Source organism: Pithys albifrons, chromosome 8 (assembly GCF_047495875.1).
Source record: "Pithys albifrons albifrons isolate INPA30051 chromosome 8, PitAlb_v1, whole genome shotgun sequence".
Taxonomy (NCBI): Eukaryota; Metazoa; Chordata; class Aves; order Passeriformes; family Thamnophilidae; genus Pithys; species Pithys albifrons.
In genome coordinates, this window is record NC_092465.1 from 9,678,147 (window position 1) to 9,698,599 (window position 20,453).

General features: G+C 42.1%; 1 protein-coding gene across 1 annotated transcript in view; it reads left to right on the forward strand.

The window, feature by feature from the left end:
- ESYT3 (extended synaptotagmin 3) overlaps positions 1–20,313 on the forward strand; it is a 31,708-nt gene extending 11,395 nt beyond the window's left edge. The window contains exons 5-23 of the mRNA XM_071561633.1: positions 1,355–1,421; positions 2,022–2,111; positions 3,137–3,192; positions 5,772–5,892; positions 6,862–7,035; positions 7,549–7,631; positions 8,161–8,209; positions 8,850–8,939; positions 9,811–9,873; positions 9,967–10,035; positions 11,216–11,281; positions 12,626–12,712; positions 13,547–13,696; positions 14,236–14,672; positions 15,688–15,777; positions 16,287–16,418; positions 17,886–17,991; positions 18,549–18,598; positions 19,463–20,313. Coding sequence (XP_071417734.1) covers positions 1,355–1,421; positions 2,022–2,111; positions 3,137–3,192; positions 5,772–5,892; positions 6,862–7,035; positions 7,549–7,631; positions 8,161–8,209; positions 8,850–8,939; positions 9,811–9,873; positions 9,967–10,035; positions 11,216–11,281; positions 12,626–12,712; positions 13,547–13,696; positions 14,236–14,672; positions 15,688–15,777; positions 16,287–16,418; positions 17,886–17,991; positions 18,549–18,598; positions 19,463–19,499 — 2,017 coding nt within the window. The 3' untranslated portion in view covers positions 19,500–20,313. The remainder of the gene's footprint in view (positions 1–1,354; positions 1,422–2,021; positions 2,112–3,136; positions 3,193–5,771; positions 5,893–6,861; positions 7,036–7,548; positions 7,632–8,160; positions 8,210–8,849; positions 8,940–9,810; positions 9,874–9,966; positions 10,036–11,215; positions 11,282–12,625; positions 12,713–13,546; positions 13,697–14,235; positions 14,673–15,687; positions 15,778–16,286; positions 16,419–17,885; positions 17,992–18,548; positions 18,599–19,462) is intronic.
- Positions 20,314–20,453: the final 140 nt, after the last annotated feature.

A 20,453-nucleotide genomic window follows, 5' to 3' on the forward strand; every position in this document is an offset into this window, starting at 1 on the left:
ATTAATTACTGCAAATTGAGGAAGGCATTTTGACTTCTCATTTAGAATTTTATTGTAACAATGCTCTATTAGCACCTAGTGTAATGAGCTGCAAGATAATGTCAAAACTGTAGAAGTTAACAAATGTAAAATAAGTTCAATTATGTGACTAGCTTTTAAGAAAGATTGTGTTAGTTTTGGCATGGCCTGCGTGGTTGGTTATTTAAGAAATAAGAGTGCTCTAACATTAAAGGCTTTAATCTCTGTGTTAGGAGCTCTTAAAATTCTGTTAAGTGACTATCTGTAAACAAACATACAAAGAACTTAGCTTGCAAAAATGAGGACAAATTCACAGGGTTGCACATTCTTGGCAGGTTTTTTTGGGGGTGGGAGGGAATCTATGTGCAAATTACAGTGTGAATTTGTGGCAACTTCAGTGTTATTTGCGTGTCTACATGCGGTCAGAGCAGAAATCCTGTCCTTTTCCTTTCATTATGGGGTGAAATTATGCATGCAGGAGGCAAGCACAGCACATTCACTGTACTGCTGTACCTTTACACCCTGCTTTGCCTACAGGGTGTTTGTATGTCTGCAGCCAGAGCTATTTCTCAGAGGCCTGAAAGGGAATTTGGTAGCTTCCTTCAATTGTTTTTTGCCAGAGGCATCAACAGCTCTACTACATTCTGCTCCCTGGGGAGTGGCTGTCAGATTCTGCGTGAAGTGATGTTTGTACTTCTGAAGTGGTTTCCAAATTGCCAAAATACCGCATTTGGCGTTTGCTTTATTTAAAGCCTGACGTTTTCCATGGCAACTGACCAAAATCTAAGTCATCATTTTTTAGTTCAGCCTCAGGGAAATCACGTTATTTTTAGTGATAAATTTGCCCTTCAAGTGGATTTTTGGGTTGTGGGTGAGGGTGATCTATGGGCGTTCTGGGTGTGGGCAAGGTGGGTACCTGGCAAGTAACAGCAGGACAGCTCTGCACTAGCTTGGGAGCTGGGTCACCAGGTTGTGGGGCCTTTGGCAGAGGAGGGAGCAAGAGGGCAATTGCTTTGACCTGAGTTTTGAATGATCCTGTTGATCTCCTCCTTGCAGCAAGCTCACCTCAGCCAACCACCAGATTAGGAATAGGAAAGTAACCTTGAAATATAGATGTTGCTCTGATGTTTTACAGGTATATCAATATCCCATCTGACTGCAGGGATTCTCTTGTGCAGATCTGACCCTTGTTCAACTTTCCCTTTTCAGTCACTTGAAAGTCCATTTCTTCCTGTTGTCAATCCTTAAACTGTTGATTTCATTTATACACTGTACAGCCCCAAATTTCTCATGGGACTCTTGCAAACTGTGGAATAATGTGAGAATTTTCTTTCAGCTACATAGGGGACTGTGAGATTCACATGGACATATCGAAATTTAATCTTGGCGTGAAAGGTGTACAGGTGCGTGCTGTGCTAATGTTGTCTGTTGGGGGTTCTCTGGGGCTTGAGGTGGCACATTCCAGTGGGGAGGTCATGACACTTAACTGGGAAATCACCTGTTCTCAGTCTTGGAACTATTGGCTTTACCTCCTTGTGTTTTGGCTGGGGAAATGATGGTTCCATGGAAAGCACCTAAATACCACTTTTAAGCTTCTAGTGTGCCTCTTAAACAGTCAGTGCTAGAGCACTGAGTTTGTGTGGGCCAGCTTCTGCCACTGGAGTTCAGAGGAGCTGCATGTTGGTAGAGAACTTCAGAAGAACCAGGATGTTCATAAACTGGTGTAGATTAAACCAACAACCTGTTCTTACAATGTTGAAAGCAAACAGAGCGCTCCATTGTATGGCAGGATTGCAGAGAGACTCTACAAACACAGCAAGCATTGCCTGGTATCAATAGCAATGGTTTGGCAGGAGGAGGCTATTGTTCTTACTAAATTCTAAAGAAAATTGACTTCAAGTAGGGTTTTTAAATTTACTCCATCACTGAAAAGCTCACAATTTTGAAACTGCATCCTGAGAACACCTTAACACTCAGCTTTTCTTGGTCTGTTCGGTTTGCAGTTGTATGGGACGTTGCGGGTGATCCTGGAACCTCTTCTTACTGAGGCACCTTTTGTTGGAGCAGTGACCTTGTTTTTTATGCAGAAACCGGTGAGTCAGTAGCAGTCAGAACTGCTTCTTCAGCCCTCTTGCTTTTTGCTCTGTCTCAATGCTTGGATAGGTCTTCAGTGAGTGACATGAGTGTCCATCACGGGTAACCCAAACCTCGTAACTGTGAATGCGCCGTGATGCAGGTGCTTGAGTAACAAACTCTTGATTGTTCAGTGCTCCTCTGGAACTCCAGGAGGGCATGAATGAATTTTCTCTATACTTCTGCAGTAGTGCCTAAAAAGTTACTTGCTTCATTCTTAAGAGTGGAAGGACTTTCTTCAAGTGACAGCACAGTTTCCTAGGCCTTTGTTGCAAGGTTCCTGGCTGATGAATATTCCCATTCATAGATTTTAAATGGAGTCATCCTGGAGACCATTAAGCTATGGTTGCCTTTTGAAAGCTTGCCTGTTTAAGGTCATGTGCCTTGTAGTGAATTGTGGTTTAATAAAATATGAGCAACCTTCTAGTCTTGTAAGAGCTACTTAGTTATCTTAAGGCACACAGCTTTGCTTGTTGGTTATGCTCTGCTTGAGTTCATGGGAGTCACACATTTTTGGTCTTGCATGAGGTGGTTTTGTGTTTAAATTTAGTAGCATTATTTTAGCACATGAAAAAGCCCTCTTTTTGTTTACTGTAAGAGTGGGGATACAGACATCCCCCTGCCTGGGGGCATAGGCCAACCTCTAAGTGAAAGGATGAGGAAGCAACTTCAAGGTCAAGGTAGAGCTGTTGGATTTCCTGCATGAACCCAGGGCATCTGCCGGTGGCCATTGCTAAGGGCTAAGTGCTGTCTTTCCTTGTGCTTGCAGTTTAAGTCCCAGTGATACCAGGATGGCAGATAAAATATATAAAAGAATTGATACCAGCTGTTGGTTTTAATGTACAGATGCAGTCAATTACTGGTGCAGGTTTTCCTTTCTTTAAACAGCTGGCTTTGTTTTAGAGTCATTTACCCTTTAAATTCAACATTTGTTTTGAAATAAATTTTAACAGTCCTGTATATTTTTTTCTTCCTGATCTTGTAGCATTTGGAAATCAACTGGGCAGGCATGAGCAACCTCCTGGATGTCCCAGGGATAAAGTGAGTGTCTACTTTGCTTCACTATATCTTTATTCAAAAAGTGTTTGGAAGTTGGTCTTCAGTAACCATCAAAGCTATTCTCGAGAACCTTGTGTAAAAGGTGGTGTGCTGATACTCACGCCACAGTATCTTGCTGTGGCGTTTGCAAAACCTGAGGAAGGTTGTGGGGATGGCAGTGTGTGTGTGTGGATCTCCAAAGGTCTGAGGTAACTGATGAATGCATCCTTAAGGACCAGAGAGCCATCTGTAGAATGTGTGATACCTTGTAACCAGTAAGATGTTTCCTTGTCTGTTAGGTGAACTAACTAACCAATAGTGTGCTGGCATGTTATGTACAAGAGTAGATAAAACTGAAGCTGTAACTAAAAACAAAGTTCTTTGTCTTCGGTGAGCCTTCTGATCAAACTGCTGCCTGAGTTGTCTCTGCCTCCTCTGACCGCCGCATATCTACTTTACCCCAACAGAAGATCCTTTTTATGGTCTGTCAAAATTGCTTCAATCGCTTCGTTGTGTTTAGGAGGAAAATGGTAAATTCCTCAAATGACAATGATTTAATGTTGACAAATAGTTGCAAACTCAAATACAATCCATGGTAAAGAAAAAGTGCACCAGATTTATAAGGGGAAACATTCTCTTTTTGTGTAAACTGCTTACCCTTTAGGTTATTCAGAAACTGTAGCTCTTCCCCAGTGCTTCTTGGGTTGGTGTTGCACATAAAATTTGCACAAGGATGAAAATCTTAGTGCTTTTCAATACTGTAAGTTTCAAACTGTTTTACCAGATTGGGGATACACTTTGTCCTTGTTCCTTAGTGTAAAGAAAAAATTCTTGTTACATAAGATCAAAATATATTTGATTACTCAGCCTGTGCCTTTCTCCCTTCCAATGCAAATGCAGACACTTCTGTTCCCCTGCAGCTCATGGTTTGCGGACTCAGTGGAAGTGTCTGGCTACTTCAGGTGCCAGTTCATGCATTAAAGGGCCTCTGAAGACTTTTGATGTTGAGGGAGAGGAAGTTGTCTTTTCCTCTTATTGTGAGGCCAGAGTGGCCTTTTGCCCTGAAGTTTGATCTGAGAGCTCCAGTTTTTATCAGAGGGATTAATCTGTTCTTTCCTAACTTGGTTTCCCTAATCCTTGCAGGGAGATGATATGTAGGTGTTCCAACCTACAGCCTCTCATATAATTAAGTGCAAATTTGGTGTCCTAAATTTTCTCTCCCCGGTTCTCTCACAGGGATTTGAACACAGAAATCTTTGCTTTGTCATCAGCGCTGCAGTGAAAGCTTGAGCAAAACTTGCCTGACCATGAAGGGGCTGAAGTACAGGTTTAACAAGAGCCCTCCCTTTCAAAAGGATCAGGCTTACTTAAGAGAGCAAAGAAACTGGATATAGTCCTCTGTCCTCACATACAAGTGTTTAGTTGGGTGTACCCTGAGAAGGGGTAATTCTGTGACACTTCTGTGTGGGTTGTTTTTTACAGGAAAGCCAACAACCTGATCAAGGCTCCTGGTTTAACATGCTTTTGTTACATAGTCTTACACTGATAAGCTGCCTTATAAGCACTAAATTTATCAAGAGGGTGAAAGTCTCTCAGATACTTGGTACTCTTGGTTTTTTTTCTTAATTCTGTCTTTTGTTCATGACAACTTGTATATTGAAATCCTCTCATTAATCATGTGGAGAATACTGGACATCTGTGATTAGCTATTTCTTGCTCAGGAAAAACAGTTCAAATTAGTTTTCCCTGCCATACAAAGAGAGGAATTGAAAAGATTTAAAAGAAGTTAAAAATGTGTAAGTTGTAATTAGGCTGGAAGGCTCCTTGGAGTCCGACTGCCTGTACCCTCAATTCAGCCAGTTACTTCAACCAAGGTTTTCCTTCTTAGCACAAAGTATTCCAAGATAAACACTTTTATCTTTTGCTTGGTGTTCTATTAAACTAAATGACTAAATGAGCCTTTTTTTTTTTTAATCTGGCTGGCTTCTCCTTCCATTTTACAATAAGGTCTCAGAATGTGACCAAGAGCAGGCATCAGTGTGTGCTGAGCTATGTTCCAAGTCTTAAAAACAAACTACTTGGAGACCTCGAGCACCCAGTGAAATGATGAAACTTCCTGATCCCCTCCTCACCTTGCCCATCCCAGAAGGCACATGGGTTTGACTTGTTTGGGTGTGTGCATGATGTCACACAGCCTAAGCTCCCTTTCATCATTTACAGCCTGCTGGAGTCAAATTCACATCAGACAATAGGGATGCTCCACACTGCAAACTTGCATCACTAAACTGAAGTTCTCTGCAACTCTTTCATAGAATCATTTGGATTGGAAAAGACTTTTAAAGATCATCAAGTTCAACCATTAACCTAACACCACCAAGCCCAACAGTAAACCACTTGCCTAAGAACCAATTTTACAGGTCTTTTAAATACTTCCAGGGATGATGACTCAACCATTACCATGCTTGACACCCTTTGGGGGGAAGTTAGGCAGTATTGCTCACTTTGCAGTGCCCATTTCTTTCATTCTGACTGAATTGTGATTGACTGTAGAGATTTAGATTGCCTTTTTCCCCCACCTGCAGTGTAATGTCAGACTCTTTAATTCAAGACTTCATTGCTGCACGACTGGTTCTACCGAACAGGATCACAGTGCCTCTGAAAAAGAACATGAACATTGCCCACTTGAGGTTTCCTATCCCCCAGGTGAGTTGTTTTTTTCAGTGAGGTCTTTCTGTCTGAGTGTGCATTTGACACTATGTGGATACTTGCAAGCTTAGTGACTTAGACCTCTGAATCAGCTCTTTCAGCCTTAATTATGGGCAGTTTTGGGTGATATTTCAGAAATATAAAAGCAGATGTTGAATAGTTCATAATTTGGGAGAAGGCGGACAGTCACTGGGGATTCCTGCCCTCTCTACATAGCATAGGTCTGTTCAGACTCTGAGCTCGTTTAGCAATTAAACCTTTAGTCTCTAACTGAAGATCTGTGGTGTACTCACATGAGAGGATAACTGCATGGCAAAGGAGTGTCAGGCTATTTATTATTTTTGCTAATGCTATGAGGGGAAGTAAATAGACAACTTGAAGGGTGACATCTCTGTTACAGAAAAAAATCAGGAAAAAACCTCAAGAAAAAATCTCTTAAATGCTTGACGTATCCAGGTCTTCAAACTCCTTCATCCATCAAATAGCTGATAATTTTATTAATAGGGATTAATATAAATAAGTGACAAAAGGATGCTCCCTATTGCAAATTTGTATCACCCAACTGAAGTTGAATGGCCACCATGCAATAAAATAAGAACCTAGCAATGTGCTTAGTTCCTTCTGCAATCACTGGGAATTCATCTCCGCATGTGATTTTAATGTGGCTGTAATACTGTGTGCATATGTATGTTTCTGATTTTAAAATAACTTGAATATTATTTCCTACACAGTTATCTAGATTGGATTGTGCATCTGCTTAAGGGTTTTTTCCCCTCTAGGTAAATGGTGGGAAAAGTGTTTTAATGCAGCTGTCATTGGAAATGTACTGCATCAAACTATGTGTCTTTGCAGAACTGTCACCGTGACTGCCCTTGCTGCCTGAAATAACTAGTTTTAGGAGGCAGCATATTATAATTATCCAAAAATTGCATTTTCATGACCAATTCTGTATCTTATTTTATTCAGGGTGTAATAAGGGTTCATCTGCTAGAAGCTGAAAACCTTGTCCAGAAAGACAGTTTCCTTGGTGCAATCAGAGGGAAGTCTGATCCGTACGCTCTCCTTCGCGTTGGCACAGTGCAGCATCGGAGCAAGACAGTTTCCAGAGATCTTAATCCCATTTGGAATGAGACATTTGAGGTACTGAATCTTTTGATCTCTCCATCTGTAGGATGCACAGCTATTTACATCCCTGTTTTTGGAGGACTTTCTCTTAGCTGACTGCAGTGGAGCAGGTGGACTCCCTTGTGACTTGGTTGAGGCATTTCTGTCCCTTAAAACTAAGTTCAAATTTACATTGTAAACTTGGAATGTCATTCGGGTTGATCTGATTTATGTGTGTGGGTTTCTGGAGGAGGTGCAAAGCACTGCTTTAAATATTAATCAGTGCAGCAGTCTGTGCAGCTGGAGGCTGCTCTAACATTGGTGCCTCTCCACTTATCAGGGATACCAGTTTGAGAGGTTTAACTTGTAGTTCAAAAACAAGCAAAGAGAGTTTGAAATATTTTCACCTATAATCAATTGCATTTGTTACAGGGAATATCCTTAATGTGTTGCATAGCTGTCTAGAGGCAAGTTCTTGTCCACAGCCTGAGCCTAAATAAACATATGTGAATGCTTCTTGGTTTTAATCAATGCCTCTTTCTCCTCCAGTTTGTTGTTCATGAAGTGCCTGGTCAGGACTTAGAAGTGGACTTGTATGATGAAGATCCAGATAAAGATGACTTTATGGGCAGGTAAATTGTCATGACCTTTGCTCAGGATCCAGTAGCCTCTGCTACAGGACACCTGGATTATTCATATTGGTAATTTAATAATGTTGGAAGCAATTCCCTTTGCCCAGTTGAGTTTGCCCAAGTTATTAGTTCATAGTGCAACTAACTTTGAGCAAGGTAGAGAATAGCCCACACTCCTGCAGGGAATCCTGGGAAGCCATTTGAAGCAATAGTTACTACATGACTTGAAATTTACTTAAAGTTTGAGTTTTGGAAGTATTTCAAGGGAGAGATTTCTAAAGTGTAAGTGCATTGTAGCACACGCACACACACAGACACAGACACACACGCACACGCACACACACAGACACAGACACAGACACACACACACAGACACACACACACACACACACATGCAGGTAATGTGGAAAAGTTGTTATTTGGAACAGACTAGAGTGTGGGCTTTTTTGCTGGTGGTTTGTTTTCTCCCCAACAACAGCATGCTGTTATGCCTCAATATACACTGAAATGTTTGCTTTTTGCCTTTCAGCTTGCTTATAGGCCTAGTGGATGTAATGAATGACAGAACTGTTGATGAGGTAAAGATTACAGCTTATTTCTAAACGTGGTTGGTGGTGTGTGCTTACATGTACTCATTTATGCTCCCCTTCTGCTACTGCCACTTTCTGTGTGCTTAAAGCTTCCTTGTATGCTTGAACTGTGTTACTTTCACAAATAGAAAATACCTTCACACAGAAAACTTACAAAGTAGCCAGTACAGTAATTTTACGACCAAGCTGGTAACCCTGAAGTTACTCTGAGCCAGCAGTGGGGTATCTTGTGTTGATATCTCATGTCCCACTTGTACCAAGTGTTTTGTACAAGGCTGCAGAAAAGGGTTGGTGAAGCAGTCTGATTGCTGAGGGAAGAAATGATTCAATCTTATTGTGGTTCATCCTGCAACCCAGCACTATGCAAACAATGTCAGGGTGCCTGTCTTGTGCCGCTGCTGGTTGGAAATATCTATATGCTTTGCCTGTATATGGGTATCTTATTTTCATTTTTTTGGGGGGTTGTGTTTTTAAATAGATGGACATGCTACAATCTGAGTGTCAAAAATGCAAGCTAAGGTGCTCAGAGTACAACTCGTACAATGTATAAAAGTCTCGGAGACTGCCACACATATAAAAATTATTCTGCCTCACAGTTCTCAAGTTATTCTTTGTTGTCTCTGTATAGTGGTTTCCCTTAAGCAAGACAACAAGCGGACACTTGCATTTAAAACTGGAGTGGCTTTCACTGGTAAACGACCAAGAAAAGCTACATGAGGTGAGTATATTTGCTTAAAGGATTCGGGTACTCTGATCCTTGTCCAGTGATCAACAAAGGAGTGAGTAAAATTAGGAACCCCAGGCAAACTCATGGGAGTTTATTTTTATCTGACAAAGTTTTGATGTGATTGCTTCCCTCCCTGCCGCTCCTACAGAGGAAGAGCATTTGCTTGCCCCAACTCCCTTGGTAATTCAGGAGTAACTCAAATTTGGCAGCTCTTTTTTGCTTGAATTGGCAAACCTTTGCTTGACTCACTGCAAAGCAGCTTCTCACGGGTCCTTACTTTGGACAGTTTTTCTCCTCCCTCTTCATCTAGGGTCTGTGTAGGACCTCCAGCCCCTGAAATAACCTGTATTAGTCATAGACAAATACCAAGCACTGGTGCTTAGTAGGGCTATGTTTCCAAATGATGTGTTGCTTGTCCAGCAGAACTGCTTGGATAAATAAAGCCCACCTCCCAAGGAAGCTGTTTCTTCACAACCAACCTAAACCATTGGAGTTCCATTGAAGTGAATAAAATTATTTCCAGGCTTTGTTCTGCTGACATTGGATTGATGTTGATGTATGTGATTAAGCATGCTTTTTTGTGTCTGGCTGCAATGGGGAACCCAAGGAGTTCTGCACTGAGAGATTAACAAGCATTAAGGCCAGTGAATTGAAGAGACTTACACATCTTCTTACTTGTCTGCTCAGAACTATCACACTGTTTTGGCTTGTGCTCCCCTAAATTGCAAGTTTTAGGAGAAAGGCAGAACTGTTTATGCCTTCAGAAACTGTCCTTTGAATTTTGTTATGTTTACATTGTCCTTGGTGGGTGATTGTGCCTACTTTGTGCTTTGTTTTGGTTTATCTTTCCTGCCCTTTGCAGGATAAGAAGGGCCTGCCTACAGCAATTCTGATAGTTTACTTGGACAGTGCCTTCAACCTTCCAGTAAGTACAAACCACATGCAGCAGTCTTCACTCTTAACCTTCTTTTTTTAAGACCACAAACTAATTGTTTTTAATACTCTTTTACTAATTCAGAAAAACCACTTTGAATATTCGAATGGTGATTGTGGAGCAAAGAAGATCAAAAATAACAAGTACCTCAAAGTAAGATTTATATTTTTTCTCCCATGCTTGCAAAACAGTGTTCTGGATTATGTGGCGTTGTCATAACTGGCTGTGGTTAAAGAGAAATAATGTCTCCACTGTCAGAATCTAAGTGATCGGGGGTTCAAAACAGGGATTGAAAGCCCACCCCTACCCCAGTGAAAGTCTAAGAGGTCCAAGTGGAAATGCGACACAGAAATATTTGATTGTGTGTGTGGTTGCCTTTTATTTTATGCTTTACACAGAGAGCCTCTAGACATCTGATTAAGTCATGATATCCTTTCTGCTGTTGCAGTGATTCTTCCCATGCTGAACTGGGGTGGGAGGAATATGCTTGTTTGTGGTAACCTTCCTGTCCACTGGAGACCTGACCACCAGATTCCTCCCCACCTTGGTTTTAGAGCAATTCAGAAACCTCTCTGTCATTCATGCCTCCTTCCTCATAGCTTTTATTTACTTTTTCCCCAAATACAGCATTTTGCTACTGTGATGTAAGTGGTGGGTATAGGGAAGAATGTCTTTCTCCCTTTTTTCTTGAACAAGCTACGCACAGTCACAGCTCTGAGGTATGGATAAAGCTTCCCAGTCTCTCCAAGTAGCTTCTCTCCTAAATACCATCTTTACAACTGAGTTGATTTACTAGCACTTAATTCTGTACCTCATTGTGTGTGCTTTGTATGCAGTGTTGTGCCAAGACTGGTTCCTCGTCCTTAACTTTTATAGCATTAGTGCAGAGAAGCACAGTACAAAAGGTTCAGTATTGTTTCTTCTGGAAAGGACTTGTTACTTGATGCTGAAGACTCGCTTTTATCTGCTAGTCCTGAGCCTTGGAAACAAATTTTGAAAGTCCTGTTTCATTCAGGAATGATGAAGACTTCCCACTGACCCTTCAACTCTCTGTTGCCTGCCAGCCTTTGATAGTTTTTAACTGGTCACCTATTGAAACCTAAATATGGCTTAAATGTGTACTCTTGATGGTAGAGGGTAAGACTGTGCTGTGTTATGGCTGAAAGCTTTCCTGTGTGCTACGTTCTTCAGATGTCCCACATTTGAAAAATACTGTCAGTTTTCCAGCAACTTATTTCAAGTAAGAGTAGTGGTTTGATATTGCTTCCTGTAAACGATAAATTTCTCAATTTTTTTTTCTGCTTGCTTCTTTTTTCTATCTATTAAATGACAGAAGATGGAACGAGAACCTTCCTCCTTTGTCCTGCTCACAGTTGGAAACAAGACTCAGAAGAGCAAGGTGAGGCTGTTTAACTCTTTTGCTTTCCTTAAATACTCTCTCTTTTATGGGTGCATATCCCTAAGTAGCTCCTGGGAAAGGAAGGACTTCCTGTGAAGCTGATGTGAAGAGCAGCAGAGCCCAGGAGGTGGGGGACAGTCAGCACATGGAACCTCTGTGTCACTGAGTTATGGTGGTTGAGGGGTGTCTGATCAGCCGCTCCACAGGTCTGTAGTTTTGTGTTCATTGCCATGAGGTCAAATTGGTGAAGATACTCTAGTTCTATAAGGGTTGAAGAGGAAAAAAATGATGGGTCTCAAATTTGGCTCATGCTTTCTCAGAACAGGGTGTCATTTGCACCAACCTGGCCTTTGTTCCTTCATCAGAGTAATTCCTGTGTCTCACAGGTTTACTGATTTTTCTTTTTTTTTTTTTTAACCTGGACAAGATATATCTGCATCTCCTCCTCTTCACTTTCAGTTCCCTTTTCATCATGTAATGATAAGTACAAGCAGCAGCTGAGCTCCGCCCTCCAAGCAGCTGCTGTGTTTGTTGTCCTGCAGCTGGATGCAGATGAGGGCAGCCCTATGTTCTTTTGGACTCGACAGCTAGGAATGAATCCTATTGGCTACACATGGACATATAGCACTGACACCTATTTTCCTTTGTTTCTTCCACCTACTCCACCCAGGAATTGGGTTCTACTTGCATTTTTACCTTTTTTGGCTTTCTCTCTCCCTACCACATAACTTGCCTCTCCTAAGCTAGGTAAGACTTGTAGCCTTTCCCTGCTCCTTTCCCCCTGCTGCCAGCAGTCATGGCCTGGCAGAGACAGCTGGTTTATGGAGCAGCCAGAGCCCCCACGGGTGCTTTCCGTGCTCTTTCATCCTTGAAGTGGATGGTACTGAAGCTATGCTATCCTACTCTTCCCACAAGCTCTACACCCTTGAAACTGCCCCTCTAGGTTTCATACCCGTCCCTGTCAGCTCACTGCAGCTTTGGGAGCTGGCTCTGGGTGCCTGCAGGCTGGAAGCAGCGCTCTAGCCCTCCCTGGGTGGAGAGGTGGGAGGGTGGGAGTGGTGCCTTGCTGCAGGTGAGGCAGGCTGCTGGTGCAGGCAGCACTGCTGGGGCCAACTGCAGCTCACCAGACTTGTTCTTTGGCATTTCCACACCCCACAGAACTTGCTCTGGTTTTGCCAGAGACTTTGTTTCTGCACGCTTCTGACCTGGATCCATACAGCTGGGGTGTAGCATCACTGAATAAAGTAAGAGGGTCACTGTGACCCTCTCTGGTGATCAGTGTCATGGATTCTTATGCTGCTTACAGAACAAACTAATGTGTATGCCATGATGTTCTTTTTGCAGACTTGCAATTTCAGCAAAGATCCAGCGTGGGGCCAGGCTTTCACCTTCTTTGTCCACAATGCTCATTCCCAGTCACTCCATGTTGAGGTGAGAGAAAAGCTTTTCCTTTGAAGACCAACTGTGCATCTGTAGCATACACCTCTTTTGTGGAGCTCAGTGCTGTTTTTTTCCATGTGGGATTATCTTTTACTGTGTTACTCCCACTTAAAAAGTAGAAGCAGCACCTGTTGTTGCACAGATGATTCTCTGTTAGGTAATACTGGTATTTACCTTTGTTCTAGGATCATGTAACGTGTTATATCTTAGTTTAAATGTGGGATATTTCTGGCTGCAAACTGCAAAGGAGATTTTATTCAGGTTTGTGTGTCTGTCGTAAAGACATCAATATTTTGCTGTTAGAAATTGCAGCCTTCATAATTCTCAATCAGAGCCCTACCTCTTCACCTTGGTGTTCTGACTTGTTAAGCAATCTTGTCTCTCACCAGCAACATCTCAGTCACAGCCAGTTCTATGGCTGGTCACTCAGATACAGAAGTGGAATTGAACTTAGAAGGTATATTGAGATTAAATAGGCTATACAATTACCTAAAAAGCTTGTAAAGGTTTAGACCACTTGCTATCCCAGTTGCCTGGGACATTTTCCCTGAATCAAGTAGGGAAAGTCCAGTAAATCCCAGAGCCTGGTTCTTCAGCTAAGGCAGTTCCATCTCTGCATAGTTAGAGATGGGATTTTTACTCCAAACATACTAATTTGTTAAACCCCAGAAATGGTGGCATCACCCATTTGCAAGTAACCATACTTGATAATATGTCCAGAAGTAAATAAGCTAATTTTGGTTTCTGTCTGAAATACCTTCTTGCTTTGCTTCCCAGTTTGCCATCTAGTAAAAACTTCTTTTTCCTTTTTTTTTCCCCCTCTAGATAAAAGACAAGGAGCGGGACAGTGCCCTGGGAACTTCAGTGGTATGTCTATCCCACTTACTTAAGGACCCAAACATGACTCTGGATCAGAGATTCCAGCTGGACCATTCCAGTTCAGACAGCTTTATTAAGATGAAACTTGTGTTGCGGGTATGTTGTTCTTTTCCACATTCACTTGGCTTCCCTAGTGGAAGAATCCAATTCTAACTAGGTAAAAGAGATTAAAGGTGACTGTGGAGAAAGGAAGCTTTGCTTCACAGATGAGTAGAAACTAGAACTGTGACAAGGTTTTTAAATGCAATTAGGAGTGTGTGGTAAAGCTGAGAGGTATCCCCGAGGCTTCCTAAAACTTCGTGTAGAGCCATGGCTGAAAATCTTCTCACAAAAATAAAGAGTTAGACTACGAAAATCTAAGCTGGAGAAATCAAAGCTCTTCAACAGCAGGAGACGTTGATGCTCAGGAGTCATTTTCTCACTGTGCTCTGAATGAGTGGTTAGACAGTGTTAAATGTATATGCAGTAGGACAAGAGAAGAGAATACCACAGTGAATACCACAGACTCCTTTCATCTCTAATGGCAGATTCCTGCTCTTACAGTTTTGTGGTGAAATTTCCTCCTGGGTGGTAATGCTGGCATTCACCCCAGCACTTTGGGAGCAGCACTCACTTCTCTCCCTTGTGATTTTTAGGCACTGAATGTTGAGGAACCTGATCCAGAAAGAGTCAAGGCTGGTGTCAATGCCTCAAAGCAAGGTCCCGTGCGTGTTGTGGAAAAGGATGGAAACCAACAAAAGTTTGTCTCCCCACTAGAAGTCTCAAGAATACCTCCTGTGAGCAAAGACTCTGCAGTACTTGAATCTCTACCAAAAAAGGACAGCACAGAAGACTTGGACACTAAAGACAGTTCAACAGGCCCTGCACCAAGTGAGACTGTTGCTGGCCCTGATGAGGCAGAGCACAAGCAGAATCCAGAGCATCGCCCACCATCAGTGCCACACAGCGAAGCAGCAGCAGTGCCTGCACTGCCAGTCGTGCAGGAGCTCAGGCTCGCACCCAGTGTCACTTCATTGGGTTCTCTGCCTTCTTCTTGCTTTGAATTAAGTAGCAGCAATCTGGACATTCATAAGTAGGTGTTCTTGAGCTGGATTGTTCTTCTCTTGGGAAAGTTTAGGTATCGTAGATCATTGTTGCACAGAGGTGAATTTAAGGACTGCTAAGTCATTTGGTGTCTTGGGTCTCAAGTCACCTTACGAAGAATTGACCTAAGTATTCCAGTCATCAGCAAAATAAATCTAAGAGCCACATCAGATCAGGTGTAAAGGGAAAGCATTTCCTCTCTGGCTTTCCTAGAAGATGCTGGATGTGTTGGCTTTATATTGTTGAAGAATCTCTCAACACTTGTGGCCATAACACTCATATAACAATAGGATATTGGAAGCCTGGAGATCCCGCTTCTGTAGTAATGTACAGTCCTGATAAGTGCCTCTGGCTGCTTAAAGCTTTGTATGCTGTGTTTTATCCAACAAATTTTAAGACTGATAATGCCGTGAACAGAGTTTTTGTGGATAGGTGTGCTTGTGTGTGTGTGCTTCCCACAGTGTGCACTGTGAGGCTGATCCATCAAGGAGGATGGAGAGAAGGATTTGTCCCTCTCAGGACCCAGAATGGAGCTTGTAGTATCCCTAAGGAGCAAAAGTAGCAAAGAAAGCCCATCTCAATTAAGAGAGCACCAGAATAGTTATAAATCTGGACATCGAACCCAGCTCCAGCTGGTCAATTTAGTATTCCTGAACTGGCAAATTCTCTATCTCTGAACAGGGCTTAATTTATAAACTAATTTTAAAACATTTTAAAGCAATATTTTGGATTTGAAGCCACTTTAATAACATGAAATAGAAAACCACACATTTTATATATAGAGACATTCTTGAGTGTTAGTGTAACACACTAACCCATCGGGTACCTCTGGAGGCAGGAGGGATGGTGGTGTTTGTGTGGAACCTCTGTGGTGCAGCTGCTTCCTAGAAAACAAACCATAGGATGCCAGAAAGAAGAATAGTGCCCTGAAAGTTGGTTTTAGTCTGCATGTAGTCTGTTCAATAGCAGTATTGAAAAGCTTTGACTGTGCAACTGTCTTGCAGTGGTACTGAAATGCCCTTGGGAGAGATCCAGCTGACAGTGCGTTACGCTTCCATACGGCAGAGCCTCGTCGTGCTGGTGAATGGCTGCAGGTAATGCTGACAGTCACTGAAAGAGAGGGGCAGAGCGCTCTGAGCTTGTGTCAGTCATTCAACAAAGTTGGAGCAGAACCAGTGCAGCAGGAGATGCCTTAGCACTGGCAGCCTCACTAGGCCCAGCTCTGGTCAGTGCCAGCAGCAGGCCAGGGAGAGAGCCAGTGAGTAGTGCCCATTGAAGTAGAGAAACTTTAACTTTCATCCACCCAAAACTTCCTCTGAACAGCACTGGCAACTGATGTGTGTCTTGGGGTGTCGTGGTAGGCAACATGGCAGGGATTGATACCCATGACTGAATTGTAATTGTTAAATTAGGAACCCAAATAAATGGCCACACACTCAGTAGTGAAAATTCTGTTTAACTAAATGTCATTAAAGTTTTAGCTCCAACTCCCAGGATAATGTTTCTGGCCCAGGAAGTTTGGTCCAATTCCAAGAGAGTCAGTCAAGCTATTAAAACACACAGTGGGAAAACCTGCTTTGCTTGTCTGTATTTCTTTTAACAGAAACTTAGTGCCCTCTTCCAATCGTGGAGTAGATCCATATGTTCGTATATACCTGCTTCCAGATAGAAGATGGACAAGCAGGAAGAAGACTTCTGTTAAGAAAAAAACACTGAACCCTCAATATGATGAGAAGTAAGAACATATTAATTAAGATTGTGGCTGAAATAGTTATAGTGTCTGTGTAATGAAAGAGCATCCTAAGGTGTGCTGCTGTGGGTCCTAACGATTGTCCTGTGAACATTTGCAGGTCTTCTGAAACAAATGACACTTTAACTGTGATTTCCGAGTACTTGGGGCTGGCCTTGTTCAGTTTGTGGTGTTGTCTGTCCCTCTGTAGCAGAGCACACCTTCTTCTCTGCACCTTCCCTGATCCCAGCAGGTGCAGGCTGCACTTGCTTTCTTGCAAACAAGCATTTCCCTACCCACATTTAGCTTCCTGTCATGGCAGAGAGAATCTTTTCATTCAGATACCTCACAGAGCCTTCTTCTCTGCTCACAGTGCTTTGCCTGGTACTTGTTCTGACATCATTCCAAAAGTCCAAAGCAGAAGTACAGAGCCTTCTGAGACTGGACCATTGTTTGGGCAGACACGTGGATGTTGTCATGAAGACCTGGTGGTGCAGGATAAAATGCTCCTGCGTCTGCCAACAGTGTCACGTGCACAGCTCTGCCACTGAAATGGAATGTGTTTTATATAAACCCAAAGACAGTAATGCTTAGAAGTAGAGCTCTTTTGAGAGGTGGTTTTAATCCCATAATTAGAGGAAGGTACACATAGTGAAAATATGTGAATATTGGGTGATCCTGGGTGGCTTGGATTTCTTCTGTGTTGTGTCCTTTCCGTGTAAGTCAGAAATGGAGAAAGGATTTGAAAATAGTTCATCTTAACACTCAAAACACTGTGGCTGTGGATTTTGCTTCTGTCTATTCCCCAGTAGCTCCACTGATTTAGTGCCAGCCCAGCTGTTGAGAACATCATCTCATTTTCCTCATCCTCTGTATTGACGTATCCTGTACATCCTCAATTAAGGATAATAGGTTGGGCAATGCTTAACTCCAAAACACATTACCTGTTTTACAGCTCTGACTTGAGGAAAAGCTATTCAGGTGGGCAGAACTGAAGTCATTTAGCATGGACAAAACTCACTTGACTTTAGTGATGTGTGCCATAGGCTTGAGTCAGAGCCATTAAGAATTTAATTGCCACGGGTTTCAGCCTTTGTCAGTCCTTCAGTGCAAGGCTGCTCTGTGAACTTGGGGGTTGGCTCAGCTATTTCCTCTGAGTAATGAAGATTGCATGGAAAAAATGCTGATCGTCCATGGTGGGGAAAAAAGATGGTAAATGGCATTTCATCATGGATGCATGTTTTCCTCCTTCCCCCCCTGCACAGTGAACAGTCTGAACACATCTTTCATGGGGCCTGAAAAGGATTCTTGCAATGTGAATGAAATCTAACTGTAGATTTGCCTTTCATGTGTCTTCATTCCCTGTTAAGTCCTGGCCACTAATGTTGTAGTCTGTCACTGTATTCTGGCCACTGATGCTTACAGGATTTTAAGTTTTGACTTAAGTCTCTCCTTTCTAAACTTTACTTTTAGGTTTGAATTTTTTGAATCTTTGGAAAATGTCAAGAAAAGGACACTGGACATTGCAGTGAAAAACAGCAGGCCGTTCATTTCACAGGAAAGGAAGGAGCTGGGCAAAGTAAGTTTAAACAATCCACACTATAGATGTAACAGAAATGGGCAGTCTCTGCTGTTCTGTAATCCTGAAATGGAGCTCACTGAAAATCTGGAAAAAACATCTTCTGCCAGATTGTCATCCGAAATCAGGCCATATTCGTGTGGAAGCTTGTGTGGTCTCATGTGATGTTGCCTCATTTCAGAAGGGTGATCCCGAAATAAGGTGTGGTTCTTGGGACCAATGCTGGGGAATCACTCTGGGAAAGCAAACACGGACCTGAGAAAGGCACGCAACTAAACCCCAGAATTTGCCAATGGTGCTTTAAACATTTTGTGAACAACTTTGATTCTGTGAAAAGCAAACTGTGATTGCTTTTTCAGTGGCAGGTAAATTTCAAAGTAGGAAACTGAGATGGCTCATGCCAGCACCATCCTGGGAATGTGGGAAGCTCCTTTTCCCTTCAGCCTGAAATGCAGCCCTGGAAGTGGAAATTGGGTCTTACTTGGGAGGAGTGCTAGCTTAGCTAATCATTTTGTATGCTGAATAATATACAAACAAATAAAATTTGCTTTTTAAAGGTGCGGATCGACTTGTCCCAGGAGGACTTAATAAAAGGTTTTGCACAGTGGTAAGTACCATTTCCATCCTTCCAAACCCTGCGCATTGCTTTGCTGAGAGTTTGCATGAGTGCTGTTGGAGTGCTGGTAACTGGGCTGTGTTTGGGTGAGCAAGAATATTTGACCTGCAAACACAGGACTAACTTGAACTAATCTAGTAGTTTTATCTAAGTTGTGTGTTAATCCATGGGCTGTGCAGTGCCTGCCCTGTCAGACAACTTTAATGAGATGCCTGTGTGTCAATTACAGTCTTCAGCATATTTTAAGTTACCATAAAAGCCATGGGGACACGTAAGGAAAAGAATTCTGTTTGTTAAAGCAACCTTGCAACAAATTTTAACTTGGATAAAGATCTTAACTAAATATTCTGATCAGTAATATAGATATATGTTTATGATAAAACTTTAATTACAGAGCATTTATAGAAACTATTATAATAAGCCACTTACAGTTCTGCCTGTATGTTCATTGTGGTTCTGAGGTTTGTGTGTTGTCTGAGGCAGAGACTGAGAACCAGGCTTGGCTGTTTTTTTCCTCTTCTGCGTCTGCAGTTAATGGCAGTTCTTCCTTCTTGCTCCTTCAATGGAGCCCAAGGAATGTGGTGTGGGGAGTCTGGGAGACAATACACCAGATAGGAAAACCACGTTCCCCTGGCCCAGCTTGTGTGCGTGTGTCAGGGCATTGATGGGAGGAGGAAAAAATTATGCACTCAAAGGTGCTGGTGAAGAGCTGAAGTCTGAGGCCATTTCAGGAGCCTCCTTTGCCAGGCTGCCTGTGAACCCCAAGCAATAAAGCAGCCAAAGTTTTCTCTATTGTGCCAGTTAAAACTGCAAAGTCTTAAACTACTGTAATTACTTACTGTGTCTGTCTTGCAGGTATGAGCTGACAAGGAGTAGACGCAAGAGAATTTGATTTCTTCTCGTGTACATAAGTTACTAATTTTTCAACTCTAGATGAATGTACATATCTCTTGTAATTAACATGTTTTGCACAGTCATTGCAAATCTGAAGCAGTTTCCATCTCCAAATGATTCTATTCAGAGATTAGTTCTCAGTGAAGTTAAAAAATAAACATATTTTTCCCCACATAGGGAATAATTTGTCCTTAGAGACTAAGTCCTTTATTTTTGCCATTTCTGGCAAATCACCCCCCCAAAGGACCCTTACGGTTTGAATCCTCTCTTAAGGAAGTGTTGTACCTGAGGATATTTCAGACTGTCATCCAAGTGTCATTACTTTGCTTGGCAGTTTCATGTCCCCAGGATCTTGTTCATGTTTTAACATGAAAGTGGTGTATTTTGAAGCAGCATTCTTTGGCTGTAGGGCTACAGAACCCATTAAACTGTTCAAGACTAACAGCAACTATTTTTTGAGAAACTAAGAAATTGGTATTCTACTGTACTCCACCTGGCTGCAGGTATGTATATAATGAGCTTCCAAAAGCAGGGAGATTAGTTTACCAAGATGTCCTTAAGGTTTTAGTTTGTGATGCCTTAATTGGTTTTGTCCTTTGTTACAGTACATTTCAAAATCTTGTAAACCCAGATTATGCCTGAGGAACAGCAGAGTTTTGTAAACTAAACTATTAATATTGAGGAAAATATTTTTTGAAGCTTGTGTACTTCTTTCTGTACAATAAACTTCTAACTGTCTTGCATAAGAAACTTCATCTATTCCTTTCTAAAACTGGCTTTTGGAGTATGACCATGGTAACTTCCAACCATCATCTGAAGCCAATTTTGAGTATTGTTGGTCTAGATTACATTAGTCCAGTCCACCTCAGTCCATAACATGAGAGAAATGCTCACTGAGTAACAATGTGATCACATCCCCAACTGATCTGAGAATGTAAACATCATTTTAAAA